Source organism: Triturus cristatus, chromosome 4_1 (assembly GCF_964204655.1).
Source record: "Triturus cristatus chromosome 4_1, aTriCri1.1, whole genome shotgun sequence".
NCBI classification, from domain to species: Eukaryota; Metazoa; Chordata; class Amphibia; order Caudata; family Salamandridae; genus Triturus; species Triturus cristatus.
This window is the reverse complement of record NC_140585.1, coordinates 1,167,515,570-1,167,540,936: the sequence shown is the minus strand read 5'-3', so window position 1 is coordinate 1,167,540,936 and position 25,367 is coordinate 1,167,515,570. Positions and strand designations below refer to the sequence as shown.

At 47.7% G+C, this 25,367-nt stretch overlaps 1 protein-coding gene across 3 annotated transcripts in view; it reads right to left on the bottom strand.

The window, feature by feature from the left end:
- The window catches only part of MCOLN1 (mucolipin TRP cation channel 1), a 147,398-nt gene that overhangs the window by 41,739 nt on the left and 80,292 nt on the right, over positions 1 to 25,367 (bottom strand). For all 3 annotated transcript variants that reach the window (XM_085654358.1, XM_085654359.1, XM_085654360.1), the window contains one exon: positions 20,225 to 20,321. In XM_085654358.1, the coding sequence (XP_085510484.1) occupies positions 20,225 to 20,321 (97 nt within the window). The remainder of the gene's footprint in view (positions 1 to 20,224; positions 20,322 to 25,367) is intronic.

The following is a 25,367-nucleotide window of genomic DNA, read 5'->3' as shown; positions in this document are numbered from 1 at the left end:
TCATGTGGTGCGAGCCTGCCCCAGTAACTGGGCTCCTGGGGGTGCACCATGCAGGTTAGTCTTAGATGCCCACCGTAGTGACATGCTACGTGGAAGCCACAGAGCCCGTGCTGAACCAGGGGAAGGGGAGGACGCTGGCAAACTGTTGTAGTAGAATGGCGGTGGCGGTCTCTTCTGGCGCCCAGAATGGCTGATCCTTGTGGTGAAGGGGGAGGGAGCTACCAAGCACCCACACGACGCACCCGGCCCGCCGGCCGGCTGCCAGGCACACCCGCGGCCCCTACCGCCACGGGGCCTCAGGGGGTGTGCTCGCCTGTCTGTGGGTAGTCCAAACAGCACACACCAGTAGCTCCCCTCCACCGCCCCTCAGCTGGAAAATAGGCGCTCACCGCAGCCACACAGATAGGATTAACATGCCCCCATTGCCCTAGGTTATGTTATTTAGATTTGTAGTGCGCATACTCGGATACTCCGAGGTGTGTCCCGGCGAGAGCCTTCAGGAATGCGGGAATCAAATGAAACAAAGAGAAATAGTTTCAGTTTGTTTTTTTTAAAACAGAAAGGGTTCCTAAATGCTCCGGAGAGCAAACGGCAACGAGTTCCAGGCTAAAGCAGCTTTCAGGGCAAGGGAACTGCCACCCATCCTTTACAGCCGGAAACGAGGAACATGAGCCAAGAGTTGTGTGGTGGAGCGCAGATGTCTCGCAGGTGTATAGAAAGAGAAGAGCTTTCATAGGTAGTAGGGGCCTGAGGCATGAAGTGCGCGGTGAGCTCTAACTAAAGACTTGAATTTAACCCGTTTGGCTACGGGCAGCCAGTGTAGGGCGCGCAGATGTCTCACGCTACTTCTGACGGGGATGTTGAAAAGAAGCCTGGCTGCCGCCTTCTGAACAACCTGCAGTTTGTTAAGCAGATATCCTGTGTTGCCAACATGCAGGGCATTGGCATAATCCAAGCAGGATAAAATCAGGGATCGGGTGACAGTTTCTTTAGCGGCCCTAGGAAGAAGTGGAAGGAATTTCAGAGGCTTTTAAGTAGCCCTGAACAGTTCCCAGCTAACTTCTTGATCTGGGTCGTGAACGTAAGATTCTCTTCAAACCAAATACCAAGGTTCTTGGCGGGTTGCCCCATTGAGGCTGACATAGCGAAATCAGACGGCCAGAGTGTTTCTCTAAACTAAGGAGGAAACTTTACATACAGTCAGATTTCGGATTTCTCCTCCTTACATTTAAGTTGTGCAGAGGCCAGCCACTGAAAGACTGGTCAAACAGATTTATCGGAGGAGGTGGAGCACTCATTTTTCTCCCATGTGAACAAAAGCTGGGTGTCGTCAGCGTAGGCAATGATTTTGGCCCCCAGATCCTGGGCCAATTTGACCAAGGGAGTGACATAAATGTTAAAAAGGAGGGGGCTCAAGGAGGACCCCTGAGGGATCCCCGTAGTCACCCACTATGGTGATGAGGGGGGGAGCCATACCGGTTGCATTCGGTCCTCCAAAAAGGATTTGAGCCAGCCCCAATCAGTGCCAGATATGCCAATCTCAGCAAGTCAGGTAAGCAGCAGCGAGTGAGGGCCAGTGTCGATGCCACCGAGAGGTCAAGCAAAATCAAGGCTGCCCTCCCGCCAGCATCCAAGCAGTTTCGGATGGCCTTGGAAACTTCCACTAACGCCGCCTCGGTGCTATACGAGGCCCTGAACCTCGACTGGGCCGGGTGTAAAAGGCCCCAGCTTTCAATGAACTCAGTCAGCTGTTTAGTAACTACATTTTCAAATACTTTTGCCATGCTGGGCATAAGGGAGATGGGCTCAGAGGATCAAGCGATGGCCTTTTTTACTAGAGGTAGAATTTTGGCCTGCTTCCAGGCTGCCAGAACACAAGCCTCCTGAAGGGACAGGTTATCGAGTCTGTTAACTTCCAGGTTAACAGGCTCTGCAACGTCGGATAAGAGTCTGGAAAGCCTGATTTCAGGCTCTTAAGGATTCTGAGTGAGCTAAGCAGGTCGATAGAACCAAAGGCGGACAAAGATTGAGAGGGGAAAAGAGGTTGAGTCCCTGATGTCAAGGGCGCATCTGTGTCCCCTCTGCAGGAACTGAATGATGTCTATATCATGCGAATTTTAGCCATAAAAAAACTGGTGAGATTTTCACACCAGGCGTTCGAGGATGGAAGCAAACAAAATTGGGCTGTGGGCGCCATAAAGCTCTGAGCGAAGGAAAAAATGTCCTTGGTGTTATTCCTGGCTAGGTCAATATGTGCCGAGTAGTAAAGGCTTTTTGCACGGGCTATGGCGGTGTAGTAGGTTTTTTGTTTTGTCCTGAGCATGAGCTTTGCCAAAGGGCAAAATTCCTTCCACCAACCACGCTCCAATTTCTTGCACTCCTATTTTAAGTCCTTCAGACTAGGCGTGAACCACGGTTTAGAAGGAAAAACCCTGGAATGCTTATGGGGGGTGGCAGGGGATAAGAGACCCACTGTTTTTGGAATCCAGCTTGTGAAGCAGGCGAGGCACCCTTCAAGCTCATTGGCGGAATCGGGTCTGGAAGCAGCCAGGGCCCAGCTAAACGCTAGCGTGTCAATTTTGGCGAGGGCAGGTTCACAGTGAAGCCGTGGCAGGGAATTGATGCCAGCTGTCGCCCAGGAGAAATAGGTCAAGAAGTGGTCAGACCAAGATACCGGGAGAGAATCTTCAACAAGGGAAAATTCAAGCCAATTAGGTCGAGGATGTGTCCCCCAAAATGCGTCCGGAGGCTGACCCATTGGGCGAGTTGGGCAAGGCTCACTGTATCTAGGAATTCTATAGTATCCCCAGCAACTGCCTGGTCAAGGTGTATATTCAAGTCCCAAAGAACAATATAGTGGGTGAAGCGAAGTGCCTATAGATTATAGAGCCTCCCATGGTAAAGTGTGCCGAGAAGCTGATGCTAAAATCCAAGACTTCACATTGCCCCCACGACATAGCCTCACCCGATGGAGGACCCACTTGTCCCTATATATAATAGCCACCACTCCCCCCTGAGCGGTCCGCTCTAGAGACTCTGTATCCGTCAGGGATAGCCATTGCAAGTGTGGGATTGGAAAATTCATCTAGCCATGTCTCTGTAATAAACAGGAGATCAAGTGGCTTGTCCATGAGGAGGTCAAAAACATCTTGATGGTGCTTCCTGAGCGAGCGAGTGTTAATCAAGGTAGCGTGAATTAAAGGCCTCTGCTTGCCCATACTGGACGGGGCACTGGGACGAGCTGAGTCGGCAATGTCAGATCCTAACCCAAAGCCACAGGCTGAACAAATGGAGTCATGACACACGAGCAAATCCCACCTGCTAAAATGAGGGCAAGGGCGAGAGCAGAGTGTCTGCAGTTGTTTGCTAGTTTAGCACAACCTGTTCACAAATTGGGGAACGTCACAGGCAGCGTGGCTGGCGCAGGCTGCTTCCAGGCGCAAACGGGCTTGCCTTAGGTGTGCCTTCAGCGCGCACGCTATACGTGTCCGCACAGCGCGCCTAGGTATATAAAAGTTCTGCCAACAACTAGAGAGCGCAGTGCCCAAACATGACGTCTCTAGTTGTCATGCAGGAGAACTAGGAAGAGGTAGCCACACTGAGAACAGTGCAGCAAATTAAAGCAAAACAGCGGTAAAACAGTTTTTAAAAAATGGCTATGATGGAAGTTAAAATGAATATTAAAACTATTGTGCAAGAGTAGCAGCAGCAAAGTGTGCAGAAAAGCGCTAATTAAGGTAATGATCGGAACAAACCTTCAAGGCTCTATGGGGGAGGGGGGGGGGGGGAGTGAGGCAGTACATTATTTCTGAGGTCCCCAGGGTGTCGAGGAGAGGGGACATGCAACTCTGTGTGCCCAAAGATTAATTCCTGTAGGCGTGGTCCCCAGGCTTGCCCGTGGCCCCTGTCGCTGTGGGGCCTCGAGCGATGTGCATGCATGCCAAGCAACAAGAGCACAGCGTGCTATGGCAGTTCCCCACCTCCTCTCCCTACCCCCACCTTCCTGTTGCAGTCGTGCACTCCGTCTCCGGTTCCAGCTTTTTCGGATGCACGGCAGCGCCAGCTGCGCGAGTCCCTGGCTATACCTACTCCAGCCAGGCCGCGACAGCGAGCGGCGTCTTCTGTCGGTGTAATCCTACACTGCACTGCACTGCATAGGAGGCCTCCGACGGGTGCTGGAACTGCTCCCGAGCTCTCACACACCATCTCCAGTTCATCAGGCACCTGGATCTTCCCCCGGGCAGTCTCTACGCCATGGAATCGCGGCGGAGCTTCAAGCCAGCACGACCATGTTGGTCGGCGGCTTGGCCACGCCCCTCCATCTTCCACACTTCAGTGTCTAGGGTTACACCCTTCTGCTCAGCAATAAAGACAATGGTCATATCACAAACAAAGCCACAGGTCTAAAGTAAACGGGAGGTCAGATAAGTGACTAGCTGTACTCTTACACGCAAAGGGAAATTTCCTTTTAAGGACGGTTCCCCTCACACACCAGAGGTCTCATGCTTCATCATAGGGGTGCCTCCTCGCGTGAGAGACCTAGTCTCCACGCGGGCTACAACCCACTTGCTGCGAGGGAGGAGCTCAGGGATGTTTTTATTGGAAGGGGGCAGGTGTACTAAAACCCAATGTGAGCCTGGTGTGTTGGAAAAGGTGCAGTGCTGTAATGTGAGTGATTAAAACTGGCTACGGGTTAAGCTATGCTGCAACTTTATTCAGCTATCCGGTGTCAGGATTAAAAACAGAAAATAGCTGGTAACGCAGGTGCTGTCATTAGAGGCATCTGTGTTAGTGCAAGACCAACATGTTTCAGCCAAGGGACCTCAACTAGTGACACAGCCTCCTTCAGGGTCAATAGATAAGCTACTGCAATAAATAAGCTGTACCTGCTCCTCCTAGGCGGCATCTGATTAGCCTGCCTATTTAACGACAACAGCTCTGAGGCACTGTTCCCCTGCTCCGCGGACGTGCGCCACCTGGTCTCTGGATTTCACAACTGGTGGTCAGTGCCTCTACGCCGCCTCGCCGTCAGTTTAGCGATGCTCTGCTCCCTCTCGAGGTTGCATTGAGTGCAGGCAGCGTGAGCCCATCATTGCTCCCTCCACTTGTCCTCCTCCTTTCTCCACCCCTGCGGCACCCCCACCAGAGTTTGCTCTGCCACGAGCATTGTCAGCGTGAGCTCACACTGCCCCAATGCCTTACCGCCAGTGGAGTTAGTTCTTTTCCTTACGATGAACCAGTACCCCACTTCATTGGCAGTTTAGGACCATTTGCTGCTGATCCCTGCACGGTCCTCCATTTCTCCCCTTAAACAACCCTTTTGCTGCCCGGCCCTGCCAACGGGTGTCCAACTTTCCCCGCCTGACGGGTCAGACATCTCTGAACCCCCTGCCTCTCTCATGGTTTTCCTGGCCTTCAGGAAGGCCCTCGCAACAACCAACCCCCAACCCCCCCCCGAACGACACGCAGACTGTATTTGCGGTCCTAGTCGTGTACACCCATCTCTGTTCTTACTTCAGTTTCTCTGAGGCAGTGAGGTTGCTCAGACATGCAGAGTCGCCCTACTTCAATAGGACAGATACATTTCAATCCCCTGGCTGTTTGAGTTCCAAACACTGTCATTGCGTTCTGTCTCAACTTCACTTTTTTTTTTGTTTTTAATGCTACAAACCTTCATTGACCGGTTTTGGCGTACGTACCATATGGCTATTATGCCGGGACAGATGTGGTGAACTTTATAAACCTAAATTGGTGAGTCACGCATTGCAGTTTATTACACATCGTTCTAATATGTGAATGTGTTTCAGTGTACTACTAAATGGGAGTATGTTGTACTCACAATACACTTTATCTACAATTTTGTATGCAAATGTGACATTTTCTTGGTTTCCACTATAGGTTGTGCATTGAACATACTGAACAGCCGATTTACTGGTTAAGTATTACACCATTATTTTTTGCACATGTTTTATCATGTTTTTTCATGTTCTGTACACTTATTTATTGCAGTAGCTGAACTATTGACCCTGAATAAGGCCGTGACGCTAGTTGAGGTCCCTTGGCTGAAACATGTTGGTCTTGCACTAACACAGATGCCTCTAATAACGACACCTGTGTTACCAGCTATTTTCTGTTTTTAATCCCGACACCGGGTAGCTGAATAAAGTTGCAGCATAGCTAACCCCGTAGGCAGTTTTAATCACTCACATTACAGCACTGCACCTTTTCCGACATACCAGGCTCACATACGGTTTTAGTACATCCGCCCCCTTCCAAAAAAACATCCCTGAGCTTCTCCCTCGCAGCAAGGGGGTTGTAGCCTGCGTGAATACTAGGTCTCTCACGCAAGGAGGGGAACCGTCCTTAAAAGGGAATTCCCCTTTGTGTGTAAGAGTACACCTAGTCACTTGTCTGACCTCCCGTTTACTTCGGAAGCTTGGCCTTGTTTGTGATATGATTAATGAGTGGGGAGGTGGCCCACGCAGGTCCTTAAATCTCCTCTAACCCCCTTGTATGATTACTTAATGGAATAAATAGTACCACAACCTTCGCCTTGTACAATATAAAACAAGGTGCACTCCAAAAGTGATCCTGCTGATCTCATCCTCATATACCCAAGGAGTCCTGCTCCCATGCGCACACAATACACAACATGGGCTCAACATGCATGCAGGATATCAGTGCAAATGTCTGCTTGTCTTATACAAGCGGAACTTTACAGAAGTGGAACCAGGAGGTACCACACTCCCCCTGAATCAAAATGTCTGTTCAGTACTACAAACATAAAAACTTTACACTGCCACCACCACTAAACATTGAAATCCCCGGGCATGACACTATCCACTAGAGGACATGCCTGGTGTGGCCCTTCAGGTCTCTGAACCAGGCTCTGGACCTCAGAGTCAAAGGAGTGGCCTAGGCCTCAGCGAGCACTCTGGATTGTCATGTGCGCTAGGCCACAAAATGTTAGAATACCAGATATCATCACATACATGCGAGTCACTCAGGACAGGGGTACATGTCAGATTATCACCCAGGGGAACATTCCTGTCCTAACACTGGCAATCACACTTGAGGCATCACTATAGTTTCCAGCCAAGTCCACAGCTGTCCATGAAGCAGTATCTTACAACCATGATTATGTAAGACTGTAGTGATTGTCTTGGGACTCCAGGAGCCCCATCATCTGATGCATGTTTTGGGCGCATTTGTGAAGTCATGTGATTTACTGCAAAGTCTGTGGTGAGGTGAATGAAGGAATTCTGCTGTTGTCACATTGTGAATGTTTCCTTTCTCTCCCATTTCCCCAGTTAATTCCCACAATCTCCTCTGTTACCTTTGTGCATGGTGATTTTGTAAAAAAGAATTTGAGGGTTTCATGGGCGGAGATTGCATATCTCCTAAAATTGGGCAAACAAGTGATTTTATTTTCAGGATGTGCATTTGTTTGACATTCTCTTTATTCAAATTTTTTTTTCTTCATAAAAAGCTTTTCTGTGCTAAACGTTATTCTGGTGTTTATTGATTTTGACATCTTTCTAGAGATGTCTCTGAATTCTACGCACCTCAGAGTTTGATGTTAATTCACAAGAGGTTTTCCGCCGGCCTCATATCTATGTAACAAATACATGAAGGGGATAGATAAATTGGTATACCCAACGTCTTGAAGAAGAGGGTGATTTATGAAACAAGTTCAACCTTAAAAAACGCATCTCTGTACAATCTTGAGTTGACTCAAACGTAAAAAAGATTACACCTTTATGTTCCGAATGTGTCATTGCAAAGTTTACTGGCTTACAATGCCAGATTTATTCAGTAAGAACATACTTTCATCACCACCAGCCAGCCCCCCTTGGCGCTATCTCAAAATGAAGCTTCTAACACAGTCATTTGTAACTGATTTAAGTGTTTTATACTGTAAAGATTTTAAGCAATCGTACGGCTAATAAAATGTACTTACTTAAAAAAACGGATTTAACACTGTTGATAAATCAGATTAGACATTTCTTTCCAAAAAAACAGACTAAAATCTATGCTTCCAAAGGCGAAGGTAAGGGAGGAGAACAAAGTCAAACAAGAGGCAATCATGCACTTAAAATGATCTCCCATGTGGAGCGGATCACAAGTGCAGTACTCCACGTGATCTCAGCTAATCATTCACTGTGCTTGGCAAACTGCCTTGATTTAATCTGCAAATCAGATTCTGAAATCAATTGTACTTATCAGAATCTCACATGAATGCAAACTACACCATAAATTATCCAGTATAGATGGCCTCTAGTCCTAACTCGTTATCCTGTTCTAAAAAAGGCCTTTAAGACCAACAATCACTCGTCACAAGCTTGGTTACAAGTCGTTCTATTTCACTCTCTGAAAAAAAGCACTTACTCTCCAGAATGCTAGAGTTTGATATGGAGCAGACAAGGATACAGACAGTGCAACCTCAGATAACACACACCAATGTAAGTGGCACAAAAGAAGCATTCTTCACTGGAACCAAAACCCGCGCGGGCTCATAACATGTCTCTCACTTACATGTAAGGCACTGACAACAAACTACCGTGGTGGCTCTCAGTACCCACTAGAAGGGCCATGGTAAAGGCGTAGAATCCACGAGACACCAATTTGATAACTGTGATCAACCTTGAATTTAAAATAAACGTGTGCAAGAAGGCCAGCAATAGTAGAATTTTACACATACCAATAGGATACCATAACTACCCATTTGTAAAGGGCTGGTAACACTGCCCAACACTTTTTATTTAACCTTGTGTTCATATAATTCCCATTATATATTGAGCGGCTGAGATTACACAAGGTGTTCCCAGACACACGTTCTTGAAGTCGGCTGAATAGACCCACTGCTCTCCAGTAACCACCATGGCTGTGGTCCAACCGCATCTTTTTCTCAAAGGACCCTAGCCTCAAATCACAAATAAGCACTGCTACATAAGTTTGTGCTCCAGCCAATGGCGTGCTTCTTTCAGGGCTGACCGCGCATGGATTAAAAAAACAAATATATATAAAAAAGAAACGACAAGAGGCTGTAGGCAATCCATCAGAAGGGAAAATGTTCCACCAAATTACCATTTGTAATGCAGACGCGAAGCCGTCGATAAGCAAAATCATAGGGTTTGCGACCACATAAAACCTTTTTACTATTTATGAAAGCCCATTTAACAGTGGGAAACGATTACAAGTCGTAAAATGCCTTAGGCAACCCTGTAAGAATCAGATAGGAGGGGGTGTGAAAGGGGCACCCATCCTCCCATTTGTGATTTGGAAAGTGATTATCAATGGCTCGTGACGGATTGCAAACCACTGATCAGATAGCACCACCTCTAAAGGGGTGGTATCTGATCTGCATTTGGGAAGGCTGTCCTTGAGGGACAGTTTCCTCTTTCAGAATTGTGCCGGCAGCTTCACTGGTGCAGGCAGTGGTCCACAGATCAACTGCCTGCTATTACTGATGTGCTCCTAGACAGGAAACATTTTGATTATTTTTCTTTAAGCAGCACCAATCCCTATAATGGACGTGGGCTCTTTTAACAAAGATGGAAATGCCAAAGCCGGACATTTGCGGAATCTTGAAGGCCTCCATCCCTAAATTTGCAGCCCATACTGGAGGATGGCTCGGTAAAGGGTGGGGCGAAGGTCGAAAATTGCGACTTAATATTCATTAAGCAGGTCATTTTGCCACCCCTTCCGAATGGACAATTTGCAATGTGACGAGTCAGTAAATATGCTGCATCGCAAACTGCAATCCCAAATTACAATCCCTGTATTGGGGATAGTACATCAGCCCCTATTAGCTAAAGCAGTAATAATATTTCATTACTTCTAGACGTAGTAGTCAGCCACATTACGTTCATTAGCTGAGCAGGATCCACAAATAACACTGGAATAACCAGTCTATAGATTTGGCAGGATGATCACATGGTGTTAGAGCCGTCGATTTTCCAAAAGAACTCAACCTACATTTATTGAGATGCCCCATGTAAGTCGCTCATTTCTTCCTTAAAACTACCACTGCCTGAGTCACCCATATGCCTTTTCTAGCGGTGTGCTCAGAATTTAAAGCAACAGCACATTTTTACCATTAAACTCTCATGTCCCTGACCCCTATACACCATGCTTTTTAACTGCAAGCTATATCTGTCCACTGATAATGTTGTATCATGCATTCTTCTAGCCCATTGACAATCAATCAAGGATTTATAAACCATAGCAAATCACTCATTATTGCTGGGATTGTCAAGAATAAGGAATATGCTACTTACCAGTATGCATCTGTTCTTGGCATGTAGAGCTGCAGATCTACACACTTGTGCATAGATCGCCATCTGGTGTTGGGCCCAGATGTTTGCAGTTGTTTTTCCTCTTGGAAAGTCTTTGGAAGTCACGAGGTCGGTGACTCCTCGTTTGCATCGTATTGCGCATGGGCTTCGGCTCCATCCTCAGATTGTTTTTCGCCAGCAGGGAAATGATGGAGCGTAGTAATAAACAGTGAAGATGCCCATGTGTGTTGTAGCTAAATAAGATAGACTGGAACAGATGAAGGTAGCCGGGGAGGCGGGTAGGCGTGTGTAGATCTGCAGCTCTACATGCCAAGAACAGATGCATACTGGTAAATAGCATATTCCGTTCGAGGCATATGAGCTGCAGATTACACACTTGTGCATAGATTATATAGCAGTATCCACCGTTAGCGGCGACCACCCGTATCTGTTGCAGTGGTTTGAAATAATGTTTTGAGTACAGCCTGGCCCACACTAGCTTGTTGCTTAGTTTGCACATCTACACAATAGTGTTTAGTGAAAGTGTGCGGTGTTGACCATGTAGCTGCTTTGCAGATATCATCTAATGGGATGTTTCCTAGAAAAGCCATTGAAGCCCCTATTTTACGTGTAGAATGGGCTTTAGGGGGAACGGATAGCGTTCGTTTTGCTTTGTGGTAGCAAATCTGAATGCATTTGACAATCCACCTAGCTATCCCCGACTTGGAGATGGGGTTGCCCTTGTGTGGTGGAGAGAAAGAAACAAATAGTTGTTTGGTCTTACGGAAAGGTTGTGTTATCTCGATGTAGGAGAAGAGTAAGGCTCGTTTGACATCTAGTGTGTGTAGAACACTTTCTGCAACAGTTTGTGGTTGCGAAAAGAATACTGGTAGTTCTACAGATTGGTTTAGGTGAAAAGGAGAAATGACTTTAGGGAGGAATTTTGGGTTGGTACGGAGAACAACTTTGTTATGGTGCATTTGTAGAACAGGTTCTTGAATGGTAAATGCTTGTATCTCACTGACCCTTCTGAGGGAAGTGATGACTACGAGAAAAGCGGTTTTCCAGGTTAAAAATTGGAGTGCACATTTGTGCAATGGTTCGAAGGGAGGCCCCATTAGTCTGGTGAGAACGATATTTAGGTTCCACACAGGTGAGGGTGGCACTCTGGGGGGAATTATTCTTTTAAGGCCTTCCATGAAGGCTTTAATGGCAGGTGATAGATGTTGCCTGTTTTGTAGGTAAGCTGCTATAGCTGCGAGGTGCAGGCGAATGGACGTATAGGCTAGATTACACCTTTGTAGGTGGAGTAAGTAGCCTATGATGTGTTGAATGGAGACGTCTAGGGGATTGATGGTGTTGTTGTGACAATAGACAACAAAACGTTTCCACTTGGCGGCGTAGCACGCTCTAGTGGTGGGTCGCCTAGCTTCCTTGATGACGTTCATACACTCAGGGGGAAGATTTAGATACCCGAATTCTAGGACTTCAGGAGCCAGATCGCAAGGTTGAGCTGAGCTGGGTCCGGGTGTCTGATCTCTCCATGGTTCTGGGTTAAGAGGTGTGGACAGAGGCGTAATTTTTGATGCGGCACTACAGATAGTTCCAGCAGTGTGGTGTACCACGGTTGTCTGGCCCAAGTTGGAGCTACTAGGATTAGTGTGAGGGAGTGTTGCTGTAGTTTGCGCATCACTAGTGGAATGAGTGGGAGAGGCGGAAAAGCGTACGCAAATCTGCCTGACCAGTTCATCCATATCGCATTTCCTTTGGAAAATGGGTGTGGATATCTGGCGGCAAAGCTTGGGCATTTGGTGTTTTCGTGGGTGGCGAAGAGGTCTATCTGTGGATGCCCCCACATCTGAAAGTACGGGTGTAGAACTTGTGGGTGGAGCTCCCACTCGTGGATTTGTTGTGTTTGTCTGCTGAGCAGATCTGCCATAGTGTTTTGGACTCCTGGGACATGCTGAGCTAGGAGAAAGATTTTCTGGGGTATGGCCATCTCCATATGCTCTGTGCTAGCTGAGAGAGCTGTGGAGAGTGTGTGCCGCCTTGTTTTTAAATATAGTACATGGCTGTCATGTTGTCTGTGCGAATTAGGACTGCCTTGCCTGAAATCTGTGTTTGAAAAGATTTTAGGGCTAAGAAGATCGCTAGTAACTCCAGATGGTTGATGTGGAGTAACTTTTGTTGAGGTGTCCATGTGCCCTGCACGGTGAGATGTAATAGATGAACTTCCCAGCCGGAGAGCGATGCGTCTGTGGTTAGTACTATCTGGGGAACCGGGTCCAGGAACGGTCGACCAGTGGAAAGGTTTGTGGTGGTCCAACACTGCGGAGAGAGATGGGTGCGACCGTCTACCAACACCAGATCTGTTAATTGACCCTGGGCCTGGTTCCATTGGCGCGCTAAGCACTCTTTGAGAGGACGCATCTGGAGTCTTGCATGAGGTACTATGAAGATGCAAGAGGCCATCATCCCTATTCGTTGCATAAACACCCGAGCTGGAAGGGAGTGTTGTGCTATGAATTTTGCGCGTAGAGCCTGAATGCTTGCAATCCTAGCAGGATTGGGGTAAGCTAGCGCTTTTAAGGTGTCTATAGTGGCACCTAGATATTGTTTTATGTGGGATGGTTGTAGATGGGACTTTTCGTGGTTTACCGTGAAGCCTAGCTGGTGAAGTAGCTGGATCGTGGTGTGTGTGTGTGTTTTACACACTGATTGTATGAACTGGCTTTTATCAACCAGTCGTCTAGGTATGGGAAGACATGAATGTGTTGTCTTCGCAGATGTGCTGCCACCACTGCTAGGCACTTGGTGAATACTCGTGGTGCGGTTGTGACTCCGAACGGGAGCACTTTGAATTGGTAGTGTTGGCCGCCCACTACAAATCTGAGGTACTTCCTGTGAACGTTGTGCACTGGAATGTGGAAATAAGTGTCTTTTAGGTCCAAAGTGGTGAGGAAGTCGTTTTGGGAAAGCAGCGGAAGTACCTGCCGAAGCGTCACCATATGAAAATGGTCTGAGTGTATGTATTTGTTCAGGGGCCGAAGGTCTAGGATGTGCCGTAGAGTCTCGTCCCTTTTTGGTATGAAAAAATATAGGGAGTAGACCCCCATATTTTGTTGGTTGGTAGGAACGTGTTCTATTGCCTTTTTGTCTAGGAGGGAGATTACCTCCTGCTTGAGTAGCAGTAGATGTTCTAGTGACATTGGGCATTGTCTGGGTGGAATGTTTGGGGGGGGTAGATATTAGTTCTAGGCAGTAGCCTGACCAAATTATTTGTGTTACCCATTTGTCTCAGGTGATGGTAGTCCAGACCGGAAGGAAATGTTGGAGTCTGCCCCCGACCGGAGTGGGATGGTCTGGGGGAAGTGGAGGGAAGTCATTGGGTAGGCGCGGTGGCAGAGCGGGCGGTGTTTGTTTTGCCTCTGCCTTGGTTATTGTTGCTCCTGTAGCCGCGTCTTTGGTAACCCCTTATAAAGGTGGACTGAGTAGGGGATTTGTATGAAGTGGAAGCGGTGTCTGAGGAGTAGCCTCTGGATGTGCTCCGAAATGAAGAGCGGCGAAAGGAGCGCCTGGGAGGGTGAGATTGTAAGGCTCCCATGGATTTTGCCGTGTCCGTGTCCTTTTTCATTTTCTCTAGGGTGTCATCCACTTTTTGGCCAAACAAATGTTCCTGGTCAAAGGGATGGTTGAGGATGGAGGCTTGTACCTCCGGTTTAAAACCTGAAATCCTTAGCCAGGCATGGCGACGGAGGAGGACACTAGTATTGATGGCCCTAGAGGCTGTGTCTGCTGCATCTAAGGCACAACGTATGGAGGTATTAGTAATTGTTTTGCCCTCCTGAATTTGCTCATTGGCCCTAGCTTTGTATTTATCAGGGAGATGGTGCATTATGGCTTCTAACTCGTCATAATGGGCCCTGTCATACCTCGCTAGTAGTGCTTGTGTATTGGCGATACGCCATATATTGCCGCTTGAGATGCAGTACGCTTGCCTGATGCGTCCAAGAGTTTAGACTCTTTGTCAGGTGGTGGTGCGTCGCCTGACGCCTGTGAGATGGCCCTTTTCCGTGCTGTGGATACTACCAGGGAATCTAGTGGCGCTGGCCCTATGATGTAGGAGGGATCTGTTGGGGCGGCTTTATATTTCTTTTCAATGCGCGGGTTAATGACCCTGGCCCTGACTGGGTCCTTAAAGATCTCCGGCGCATGTTTTAGAACACCTTTAAGCATAGGCAATATGGAGGTGGTCCTATGTGTGGTGTCAAATGCATCTAGGAGGAAATGCTCCTCCACTGGGTCGGTATGTAAATCTACCCCGTGGTAGTGTGCCGCCCTTTGCAGTAAATGGTTGAACCCCAAGGAGTCTTCTGGTGGAGAAGGTCTGGAAGGGTAAAGATAGTCTTGTGGGACGTTAGGGATATCAGGGATATTATAATCGTCCCATGGGTCTGGGGATCCTGTGGGAGTGGGGTACCGTGTAGGTATATCTTGGGGCACATCCCATATGTCATCATATGGATCCCCTTGATCATCATCATCCGGGGATGGGGTCTGGGAATGATGAGATGGGGGTGGAGAAGGTGGAGGAGGTGGTGGAGGTGGGGAAGGTAGTCTGAAAGGGGAGGTAGCAGAGTCCTTCCTTTTTGGAGGTGGTGGCGGAGCAGGCTTCTCTAACTGTCTCTTTTTGATAGAGAGCATCAAATGTCCAGTTTTGTGATCCTTAGTTAATGTTTTTTGTAAGGGATCCGTGCGAATAGTTCTGGGGAGGTTGGTTGGTCCGTCGGCGTCGAAGGCGTCAGGGCCGTTGGTTTCTTAGGTTTATTGGTGTTGGTTCGTTGTTTGGAATCATGCTTGGAAAGCTCCGATTGTTGAGTAGGTGCCGAGATGGATTTCGGCTTCGAAGTGTCGGTGCCGGTGGCCTTGTGTGCTTTTGTCGGTACCGAAGATGGGGTCGGTGCCGAGGAGCTGGGTCTCGACCCAGAGTGTTTCGGTGTGGGGCTCGGTGTCGAGATGGAGGCCGGTTTCTTTTTCGGTGCCAAAGAGTGTTTATCGGCTCCGACGGCGGGCTGGCTCGAGCTCAAGCCGCCCGAGGGCTTAATTGGCTTCTTTACCGGTCCCAAAGGTGCGCTGTGGGAAGCAGTGTCTTTGGTCTTGCTTAGGCCCAAAGGCGAAGGCGTGACCAAAGCCTTTTTCGGTGCCGGTGAGGGTGTGGGGGGGGGGGTAGATTAGTACTCACGAACCTCTGTGCCGGAGTGATGTCCTCCACATCTGAATCATCGGCTTCGGATGCGTTGACGAGTCCCTCGTTGGTGTGTTGTTCTGGAGCGTCGACGCCTTCCCCGAAGATGTCGTCCGGGATCGCCGTCGAGGAGTGTGCCATGGTTCTTCTGGCTCTTCGGTCCCGAATAGTTTTCTTGGACCGGAAAGATTCACACGCCGGACAGTCTCGAGCCTCGTGTTCAGGGGAGAGGAAGAGATTGCACACCTCGTGGAGATCGGTGTGGGGGAATTTGGACCCACATAGAGGGCACTTTTTAAATGGAGTCCTTTCCATTAGCCAGGACCGGAGCTTGGGTAGGCCCGAAGGCCGCCGTCGACGACTGGAACCGAAGGTGTTGCCGATGAGAGGCGCGTCGAGTGGGGAGATCGCGATCGAAACAATACCGCGAATTTGGGGTGCGGATTGCGTGTCGATCGTCAAACTGGAAGCTGTTCGGAACTGGAGCGCAAAGATTACATCCGAGCCCGATGGCGGAAAAAAACAATCTGAGGATGGAGCCGAAGCCCATGCGCAATACAATCCAAAGGAGGAGACACCGACCTCGTGACTTCCAAAGACTTTCCAAGAGGAAAAACAACTGCAAACATCCGGGCCCAACACCAGATGGCGATCTATGCAAAAGTGTGTAATCTGCAGCTCATATGCCTCGAACACATATTTACTTGTATTTTTTGTTCATAATACACTTGCTTTGATGCAACAGTTACACGTCATCGCCCAAACATCAATATGTAGGGGAAGACCCCAAGGTTTAGCAACAGTCTGAGCTAGAAGGAAAACAAAGACAGCAGGAAACAGTCACTGCCTTCAAGGTATAGGATAAGGCGACCAAAGCGCTGTACATGGTGGCCCAAAAGGGTGCTGATACAGAACAGTTCCTGAATATGTTTAACTTGAGATGGCATGAAAACAGTAGGGTAGATGTGGAGAATGTGAACACTGAAACAAGTCCTAGGCTTGGGGCACTGCTGCAACACCAATATGGGTAAGAAGTTGAGATCACAGGGATGAGATAGCCCAAAGACAACACAAGCAGCACAGACATATTTCCAATCTCATGAATTGAACACCACCACTCGAGACATGCTCTTGCTCTCCTGATATTTCAGATACCAGTAGTGAAAACCTCAAGACAGCACTCCTGGTTTCATGAGAATAAGAAAAATTGAAATTTCACAAAAAAAAAAAAAATCATAGAAGCATCAGAGTTCTTCCTATAAGACTAGAAACCACTGGTTCATACATGGTGTTTCACAAGAACTCCAAGACACCTTATCAGCTACTGAAAGACATATACTAGTCACCCCAAAAGACTCTTAACCACCGGTCTCGTAATCCTCTGGCCACTAGCAACCATGAACTCTTATTTCTTCACCAGGAGAAACAATCCTTTGATTTGTAGACAGCGCAGTACACACTTTGATCCAGTACTTCTCTTCTTACCACCACATCTTCGGTACGGTGGCCCCATGGAGAACATGCAAAACTAACAGACAGGACAATAGTGGAAGCAACAAAAAGGCTTTCAATACTTTACTCCGAAAACAGCTCTGTGGACACCCATCGTGGCCAGATTCCCATTCATACACTGAACAGCTGAGCACAAAGTGCTGCAGTCAAGACACACTGTAGGTCATTGAATATTTCCTAGTTGCAGCTCCAAAATAAGGAACAAACTCTCTCTCGCCATTATTACAGGAGGCACCTATTTCAGTTTAATGTCTGGCTTCTACAAAAACGCTTTCTCCTGGAGGTCAGTCTGAGAGTAAGCACTAAAGTCGTTAGAAGATCATGGGATTGAGGAAGAAGAAGAAGAAACATGTGAGACCCACATCATATGGTCAAGTGTGGCAATCCTAGTCTCCTGGGGTCAAAGCGTGGAGTGCAGTAGTATCAAGTGCAGTGGCATAGAGTCAAGTGGCGCAGAATAGATAGTGGGGTAGATCCCAAAGGTGCAGAGTAGAATACAGTGGCGAAGGGTGGGGCAGAGTTCAGTACAGAAGCCTAGAGTGTAATGGCGTAGAGTAGAGTGGTGCAGATTAGAGTGCAGTCGCGTAGAGTGGCATAGAGTAGATGAGTGGCGTAGAATGCAGTGGTGCACCGTATAATAGAGTGGCATAGAGTGCAGCGGAGTAGAGTGGTGCAGAGAAAAGTGGACTGGTGTAAAGAGCAGTGGTGCAGAGTAGTGATGCAGAGTAGAGTGGCATACAGTGCAGTGGTGCAGAGTAGAGTACAGTGGCGTAGAGTGGGAGAGTGGAGTAGTGTGCAGTGGCATAGAGTGGTGCAGAGGAGAGTGCAGTGGCATAGACTGGAGTGGTGCAGAAGCATACAGTGCAGTGTGTATAGTGGTGCAGAGCAGAGTGGCAGATAATGCGGTGGCATATAATAGAGAGGATTAGAGTGTAGCGGCGTAGAGTAGGGTGGTGTACAGTAGAATGACAGAGTGCTGTGGCATAGAGTGGTGCAGAGAAGAGTAGAGTGGCCTATTGCTTGTAGTGGCACAGAGTAGAGAGGGTAGAGTGGTGACTAGTGGTGGAGAGTGGAGCAGAGTGGCATAATGTGCCACGGCATAGGGTAGAGTGCAGTGGTGTAAACTAGTGCAGAGCAGAGTGCAGTGGCGTAGTGTAGAGTGCAGTGGCGTAGTGTAGAGTGCAGTGGCGCAGCGTAGAGTGCAGTGGCGCAGCGTAGAGTGCAGTGGCGCAGCGTAGAGTGCAGTGGCGCAGCGTAGAGTGCAGTGGCGCAGCGTAGAGTGCAGTGGCGCAGCGTAGTGGCTCAGCACAGAGTGCAGTGGCGCAGCGTTGAGTGCAGTGGCGCAGCGTTGAGTGCAGCGGTGTAGTATAGAGAGTGCAGTGGCATAGTGTAGAGTGTAGTGGCATAGTGTAGAGAGTGTAGTGGCATAGTGTAGAGAGTGTAGTGGCATAGTGTAGAGAGTGCAGTGGCATAGTGTAGAGAGTGCAGTGGCATAGTGTAGAGAGTGCAGTGGCATAGTGTAGAAGGTAGGGGGTTGGGAGGGAACAGAAGCTACATGGGCGGGGATGAAGACAGCCTGAAAACACCAGCACTCATATGGAGTGCTTTAAACCAAAGAAAATAGTAGCTCCAGAAACGAGAGCAATGGATGGACACAAGTCCTTGCTCCAGGGGATACCCACATACAAGAAGACAACGCTTGCATGCCGTGACAAATAGGAGAAGAGGAAATGAGAGAGACTTTGAAGCTAGCAAATGGTAAGCTATAGGCGGGCTGTAAGCCCACTGTATATAAACAACATGTCTTGCAGAGACAACGCATACACAGTCTAGACGAAACCTAAACAACGTAAACAAAAACATGTCACTTACTCTCTTCACACACTGGTGTTTTCACTCTGCCGAGATGTGGCTGGCACAAGGACAATCCTAGTGTTTGCTGTATGCCAGAGGGCACTGACGGTCCTGTGGGGGTATGTGGTAAAGGGCTGGCTTGTTGAGATTTGTGGTTTGAACATGGAGTGAATGGTGTGCAGTCCTCTAAAAATATGACACACATCATGCTCCAAAGACACAACCCGGGACATGACCTCACAATGCAGCCTTCTGTCGGTCAGCGGCATCAAAGCCTAGGGCATTGTTTTTGACAATTTAAGTGGAAGAGCCTCGACCCCATCAGACCTCTGCACATTTCTACTAAAGTTTCCCTCTTTACATAGAGCACATTCCACTTTAAAAAACTAGTAATAACCCAGACAACTTTTCCAGCACTCCTGTAGAACGATAAAACCCCTCTCAATGGGAAAACTAGCTCGCTCTGTCAAAGTACCTCTAGCTAAGTATTGAGACTACCACTGGTGCATCTCAAACATGACCAAGGGCACACACTATTTATGCACACACAACCGCAGCATCGGGTCTAAACCCTATATTTAGCATAACTTACTAGAAAATCATTCACTCGTACCACTGAACCTCAATCCCTCTCAGCACTACCCACAGCTTTTGAGAATTAGCAGTCAAATTGACGCAATACATCCATTAAACCAGGGTTCTTCAAAGTCAGTCCAGGAGGGCCGGAGCCATGCCAGATTTTTAAGATAACTACATTTATCTAAATGTGGATACGCTAAAAATCTGACATGGATCCGGCCCTCCAGGACCAACTTTGGAGAACCCTGCAGCAAACAAAACGGTTTGTTCACCTAATGCACCTTAGCCCACAGCACAAGCAACATTTACTCTTAAGTGCTTGGTTACTGCACAACTCTGCATTGGTACACAAATCCAAACAGCACAAGTCATTATTCCACCAATAGAGCCCCAACCACCTGCACAGCTCTACCACACAGCACTGAACAGAAGCACCCACTGATATGTCTGTACTGGGATCACACAGGTCTGCAAATGTGTCTCTATCTTGATCCAACTTCTCCACTAGCTCTGCTCAAAAGCGGATTCATAGCATTCTGAATATTCCTTTAGAGGGCCAAATGTGGGATGTTAAAAGGCAAAAGGAGGTACTGTTTCAATAAAAATGCAACCTAAGCCTGGCATCCACGTAGAACTGCAGCATGGAATGCATCACAGATACCACATTTACAAACAGAAAAAGCCACATGTGAATGTGGGCCATGATGTGCAAGCGCTCCGTTGCTGCACAGTGCCGACATGCCCTTGTAGTACTTACAGTGATGGTGAATGTGTAGCAGTCGGGGATCTCATTGTTTATGATGGTCTGAATATTAATAGCCTTAAGCTTGAACTGGATGGTGACGTTGATGAGCCTGCAGAAAAAATACACTATTCATTAAATCAAAGAATATTCAGAGTCAAAGCATATTTACAAAATTAATAAACCAGAAACATTTCCATAAATTACAAATGTAGATCCAGAAAACAATATGATAAAAGTTATTTGTTACAGGTTCCCCAGAAGAGAAAGTAGCAGTTTGAGGCGCGACAGCATTTGAGCAGAGATTAATCGCAGAACTAGAGAATTATGGAAGCTTTCCAACATCAGTGCCCACAACATAAAACAGCCTCCTAGTAGAAGTGAAAAACTACAAATGTGAGACAAGTGAAAGTGTTCTTCGATCTTCGTTCTGATTCTTGCGAGTCAGACAAAAGCATTACAGTACTCTAAAGAGCCCAGATTGGGGAACACAAGGATTTTAGAAAGCATTCATAGGAATAATTAGGCACATCATATGGAATAAATATGACATTCACAACCAGAAGCTGATATGCTACAGAGATTAGACGAAAAACTAAGGGGCAATAAATTACCAAGAATAAATAAATGAGCAATGCAGACGGAGAAGATGAGGCCCAATGGACGATAAAGGTGAATTCACCCACAGGAGCTGGTGCAGCAGAGTAAATCAAGGTTAAACTAAAATCCGGAAGATGATGTGTCATAGTGCAGTAGAGAAAATTTAGACCCCTAAAGACTATTCCACAGCGGATAAAGGAGAACCCATTGAGGCCAGCACAATTCACAGCAAGGAACTCTTCACCGTCGTGAGGGAGTTCACAAATCCCGCAGCCACTGAGAACATCACACCTTCCCAGGAACTGGGCAACAACCTCACAGACTACTTCCATGACAAATTCTTGGCCATCTACGAAAACTTTGCACGCCACCCCTTCGCCCCCGCTGACCGCATCAACCAGCTCACACCGACAAACACAAATCAAGAAAACTTGCTCACCCACTGGAACCTCCTCATCACGAAAGATACTATCTCCATGATGAACTCCATGCACTCGGGGGCACACATGGACCCCTGCCCCCACCACGTCTTCAACCTCGGAAGCAAGACAATTGGGGACGAGCTGAGGGAGTTCCCGAACACCTCCATCAGCGTGGCCTCCTTCCCTGAGGAGTGGAAACATGCTAAAGGAGGTCCCTCCTAAAAAAACATCCGTCGACCAAGCCGAATCAAAGAACTACCCCCTCGCCATATCTCTGATCCCCTATCAGCAAAAGTTCTCGAGAAAGCAAATAACTAGCAGCTCACCCAACACCTCAAAGACAACAACCTCCTGGACCCCTCCCAATCCAGATTTTGAGCTAACCACAGCATCAAGAAAGCTCTGTGCGCAGCCACTGACATCAGATTCCTCCTGGACTTGTGAGAAACGGCAGCCCTCATCCTCCTGGACCTGTCAGCTATGTCTGACACGGTCTCCCATCACATCCTGCTCAACAGACTGACGCATCGTGATCCGGGGAGACGCCCTCAAATGATCACCGATAAAGCCCAAAGGATCTGTCTCCCGCCGTTCACCTTGGAGCCCATGAAGATAATCTTTGGAGTCCCCCAAAGCTCGTAGTTCAGCACCACCCTCATCAATCCCCTACATGATCCCCTGGCTGACACCATCAGATCAAAAGGACTCAACATAATCTGCAACGCTGATGACACCCAGCTCATTCTCTCACTGTCCCCTCCACCACCAAAGCCAACTTCCACAGATGCATGATGAACGTTGCAAACTGGATGAAGGACAATTGTCTCAAACTAATCACAGACAACATGTAAGTCCTTATCTTTAGGAACACCACCTCGCCATGGAAAAATGCATGGTGGCCTGTGGAACTCGGCCCACCCCCATGCCCCAACAGTCCACGCCCGCCCGCCACCTCACCATCACCCTGGATAGCAAGCAATCCATGAAGAAACAAGTCAACGCAGTCTCATCCGCCTGCTTCCATACCCTCCACAAGATCTTCAAGTGGCTCCCAGTCAACATCGGAAGGACCGTCATGCAGGCAGTCATCACCAGCAGACTGAATTATGGAAAAACACTCTACATAGTAATCACTGCACTCGTCCTTAAGAGACTCCAGACAATACAAAACTCCGTGGTAAGACTCATACTCAACTTGCCCAGAAGGACCCACATCACACCACATCTCAAGGAACTACACTGGCTTCAGATTCAGAAGCGATGCCAGTTCAAGATGCTGACCAACGCTTTCACAATGAATGGCCAGCATACATCAACAAATGCCTAACCTTACACCAATCAACCAGACACCTTCGATCCACTTCCCTCTCCCCCCACAGACACACCACTGATCCACCGTACCACCAATGGAGGACACTCCTTCTCGCACCTGGCCGCCGCGGCATGGAACAACCTCCCCCTGTACGTCAGGCCTGCACTGTCCCTCCAGCAATTCAAGAAAGAACTATAGACCTGGATGGTTGACTGATCATACCACTATGCAGCAGCCAACATCTTCAGCGTCTTGAGGCACTCATGGGTGATTTGCAGCGCTCTATAAATGTTTGATTAATAAAGGTGGAGTAAGCTTCATTAATTGCCTTGAAGGCAATGTAGGGTGACAGAGAGACTTGGAGTAGAGTTGTTCTGAGCAGCCCCCTCTTCGACATGTAGTCCGCTAAGATGAAGTCTGTTAAAATGGGAAACTAGCTCTGGGGTCTGAAAACTTGCCCACTGAATGACTCGCTGAAACTGCGAGGGAACGGTGCTGTGTGGACACTGCTCAGCATAGCACATCGTAGAGTAGAGCTGGTCTGGGAGAACGTGAAGAGAGGAAAACAGACCGGCATAGATGAGGTGGCTAGATCAGATGGCAGCCTGATAAGCAGATGTTCTACAAGAAGGAGCAGCTGTCATCGCAAGTGAGACAGAAGCTGATCCTGGATCATTTTGAGGAAGGAATGGAAATCTCTGGCGTTTGAAGGGGCTCACGACAGTTCAGACTTGTTGAACTGGACCGAGAGTACCACAGAGCGAAGATTATGAGGAGACAAGAGTTGGTGGCTGGTTGCACCCTGGGTATGGAAAGGCACTCTTCACCTCACCTGAACTGGTTCTGCCTTGTAAGGGCTGGCCCTTTTCCCTTCCTCTCAGTCACTAGCCAGACCGCCCCCTTTACCGCCCACCAAAAATGAATAGACCTTCAGGTGCAAGTAGATTCACACCACTACACATACTGTTCCATTAACAGCATGAGAGGGAAAGAGTTTTTTATTGCTTGAGTGTAGAGCATCTGGATGCTAGTAGTGCTCTGTGTGTTGTGCGCATCTATATAACGAAGCCACTGGGATCCATCATGGATGGCCTTGGTTTAACGTGGCACAAGGTGGAGGATGAAGACAGGTTCCCCAGATACAGGAAGATTTTTGCCTGCATTCCTGTAGCTGTAGAGTGTAGACCAAGTTACTAAAGTGAAAAAGGACGAAGGTAGGGCTTCCCTTAGAAATTAAATGAGGACCTTGTTAACAGAGGGCTGCCGACCGGTCCTTCCGAAGCACTGGCATTTGGTAGATGGCAGAGGTGAGGAGTTGGACTGTTTCTGTATGGTCAAAATGTGAAAGTTTCTAGGGCGGGCCTTCTTTTTCGTCTGCTTCAGAAAGAATGAGGACAGCCAGGAGCAGAAATCTTGTACTTCATTGTGCCTTTAGTTTGGATACTATTACTGACTGCCACCTCCCCCTGCTACCTGCTGATGAAGACATCACCTCACACAAAGCCTGGATCTAAGTAACAGCCAGGTAAAGACACATCCAAAAGAGAACCAACACAAACTTGTTCTGATGCTTTACACAATTGTTATACATCCCGTCCGTAAAATGTGTATAAAAATGGGAACCAAACCACTCCACTTTGCTCCAGTCCCAAGATCTTCCGGACCACAGAAGTGTGTTCCACAGGGTTCTGAAAGAACTAGTTGTAGAGTAGCTAGAATGTTTTATGTAAAGTGGAATATGGAACTGAGGGACTGGAATGTTTTCTGATGAAGAAAGGGGAGTTGGAGTAAAGAACCTATAAGAGGATGCTGGACGCAACTTAATGGAGAAAAAAAACTTCATAACTAACCACTTAATGCGTGGTGGATCTTTACACTAGTGTCTGTCTGACAGCAAATCTCCTAGAGATCAGCGAAACCGGGAGTGACCCCGTGCTTCTGTAGTAAAGGAAGATACAAAGTCCTTCTGTATGGTTGAATAATCCTTTATTGTAGCTTGGTTCTAAGATAGGTGAGTAGGAGAGGATAGAAGGTACAGATGCAGCCCCACCAGGAGCAAGCTCCTAACAGCTCAGCCTGAGATGATCAACTGACACACTAAACACAGAGGGGCACTCTGGCATTCTATGATGTCATTATACATTCCAACAGAGCAATACAGTAGGAATAGCAGAGAAGTAGTTTACTACACATCCTCCTTCCTTGGGGAACAACAGCAGAAATAAAGAGAAAGACAAGTTAGATACCTCAGAAATAACATTGACATAAATTGAAAACATTGAGATGCAAATACCTAATGGTGTAGTACATGAGGTATCGGGAACAACACTGGCATGAAAAGAAATGCATTAAAATGCAAAACATCATTGAATGCATCAAAATTGCAAATGTCAGTACTTCACGCCCCATCCCCCTCCCTTGGGTAAAGAAATAAAGAACAAGGCAAGACTTGGGTGGAAAAACCAAAGCAACAGAGAAGGGTGGTCACCCCCACAGTCTACCCGTAAACGAGTACACCACCAGGCAATCACCCTGGAAGACAAGGGAACAACCGCCCTTACAACTTTCCCATAAAGGGTATGCCAGAAAACAACATCTCCAATAGAAGAGTACCCAAGGGGGTATAAGTGACTCTAGATGACAGGAAAAGTGCAACCTCCCAAAGAAGAATACACCAGAGAGTAAACACTCTGGGAAAAGGACAAAAGTTCCCCTGATTAGGGTAGGCGGCATGCTGACACTTACAATCCGTTAAGAGTAACGGAAAAGGTCTAAACACTAGAGAGAAACTTCCCACTCAAAGTCCTATGAACGTGACATCCTT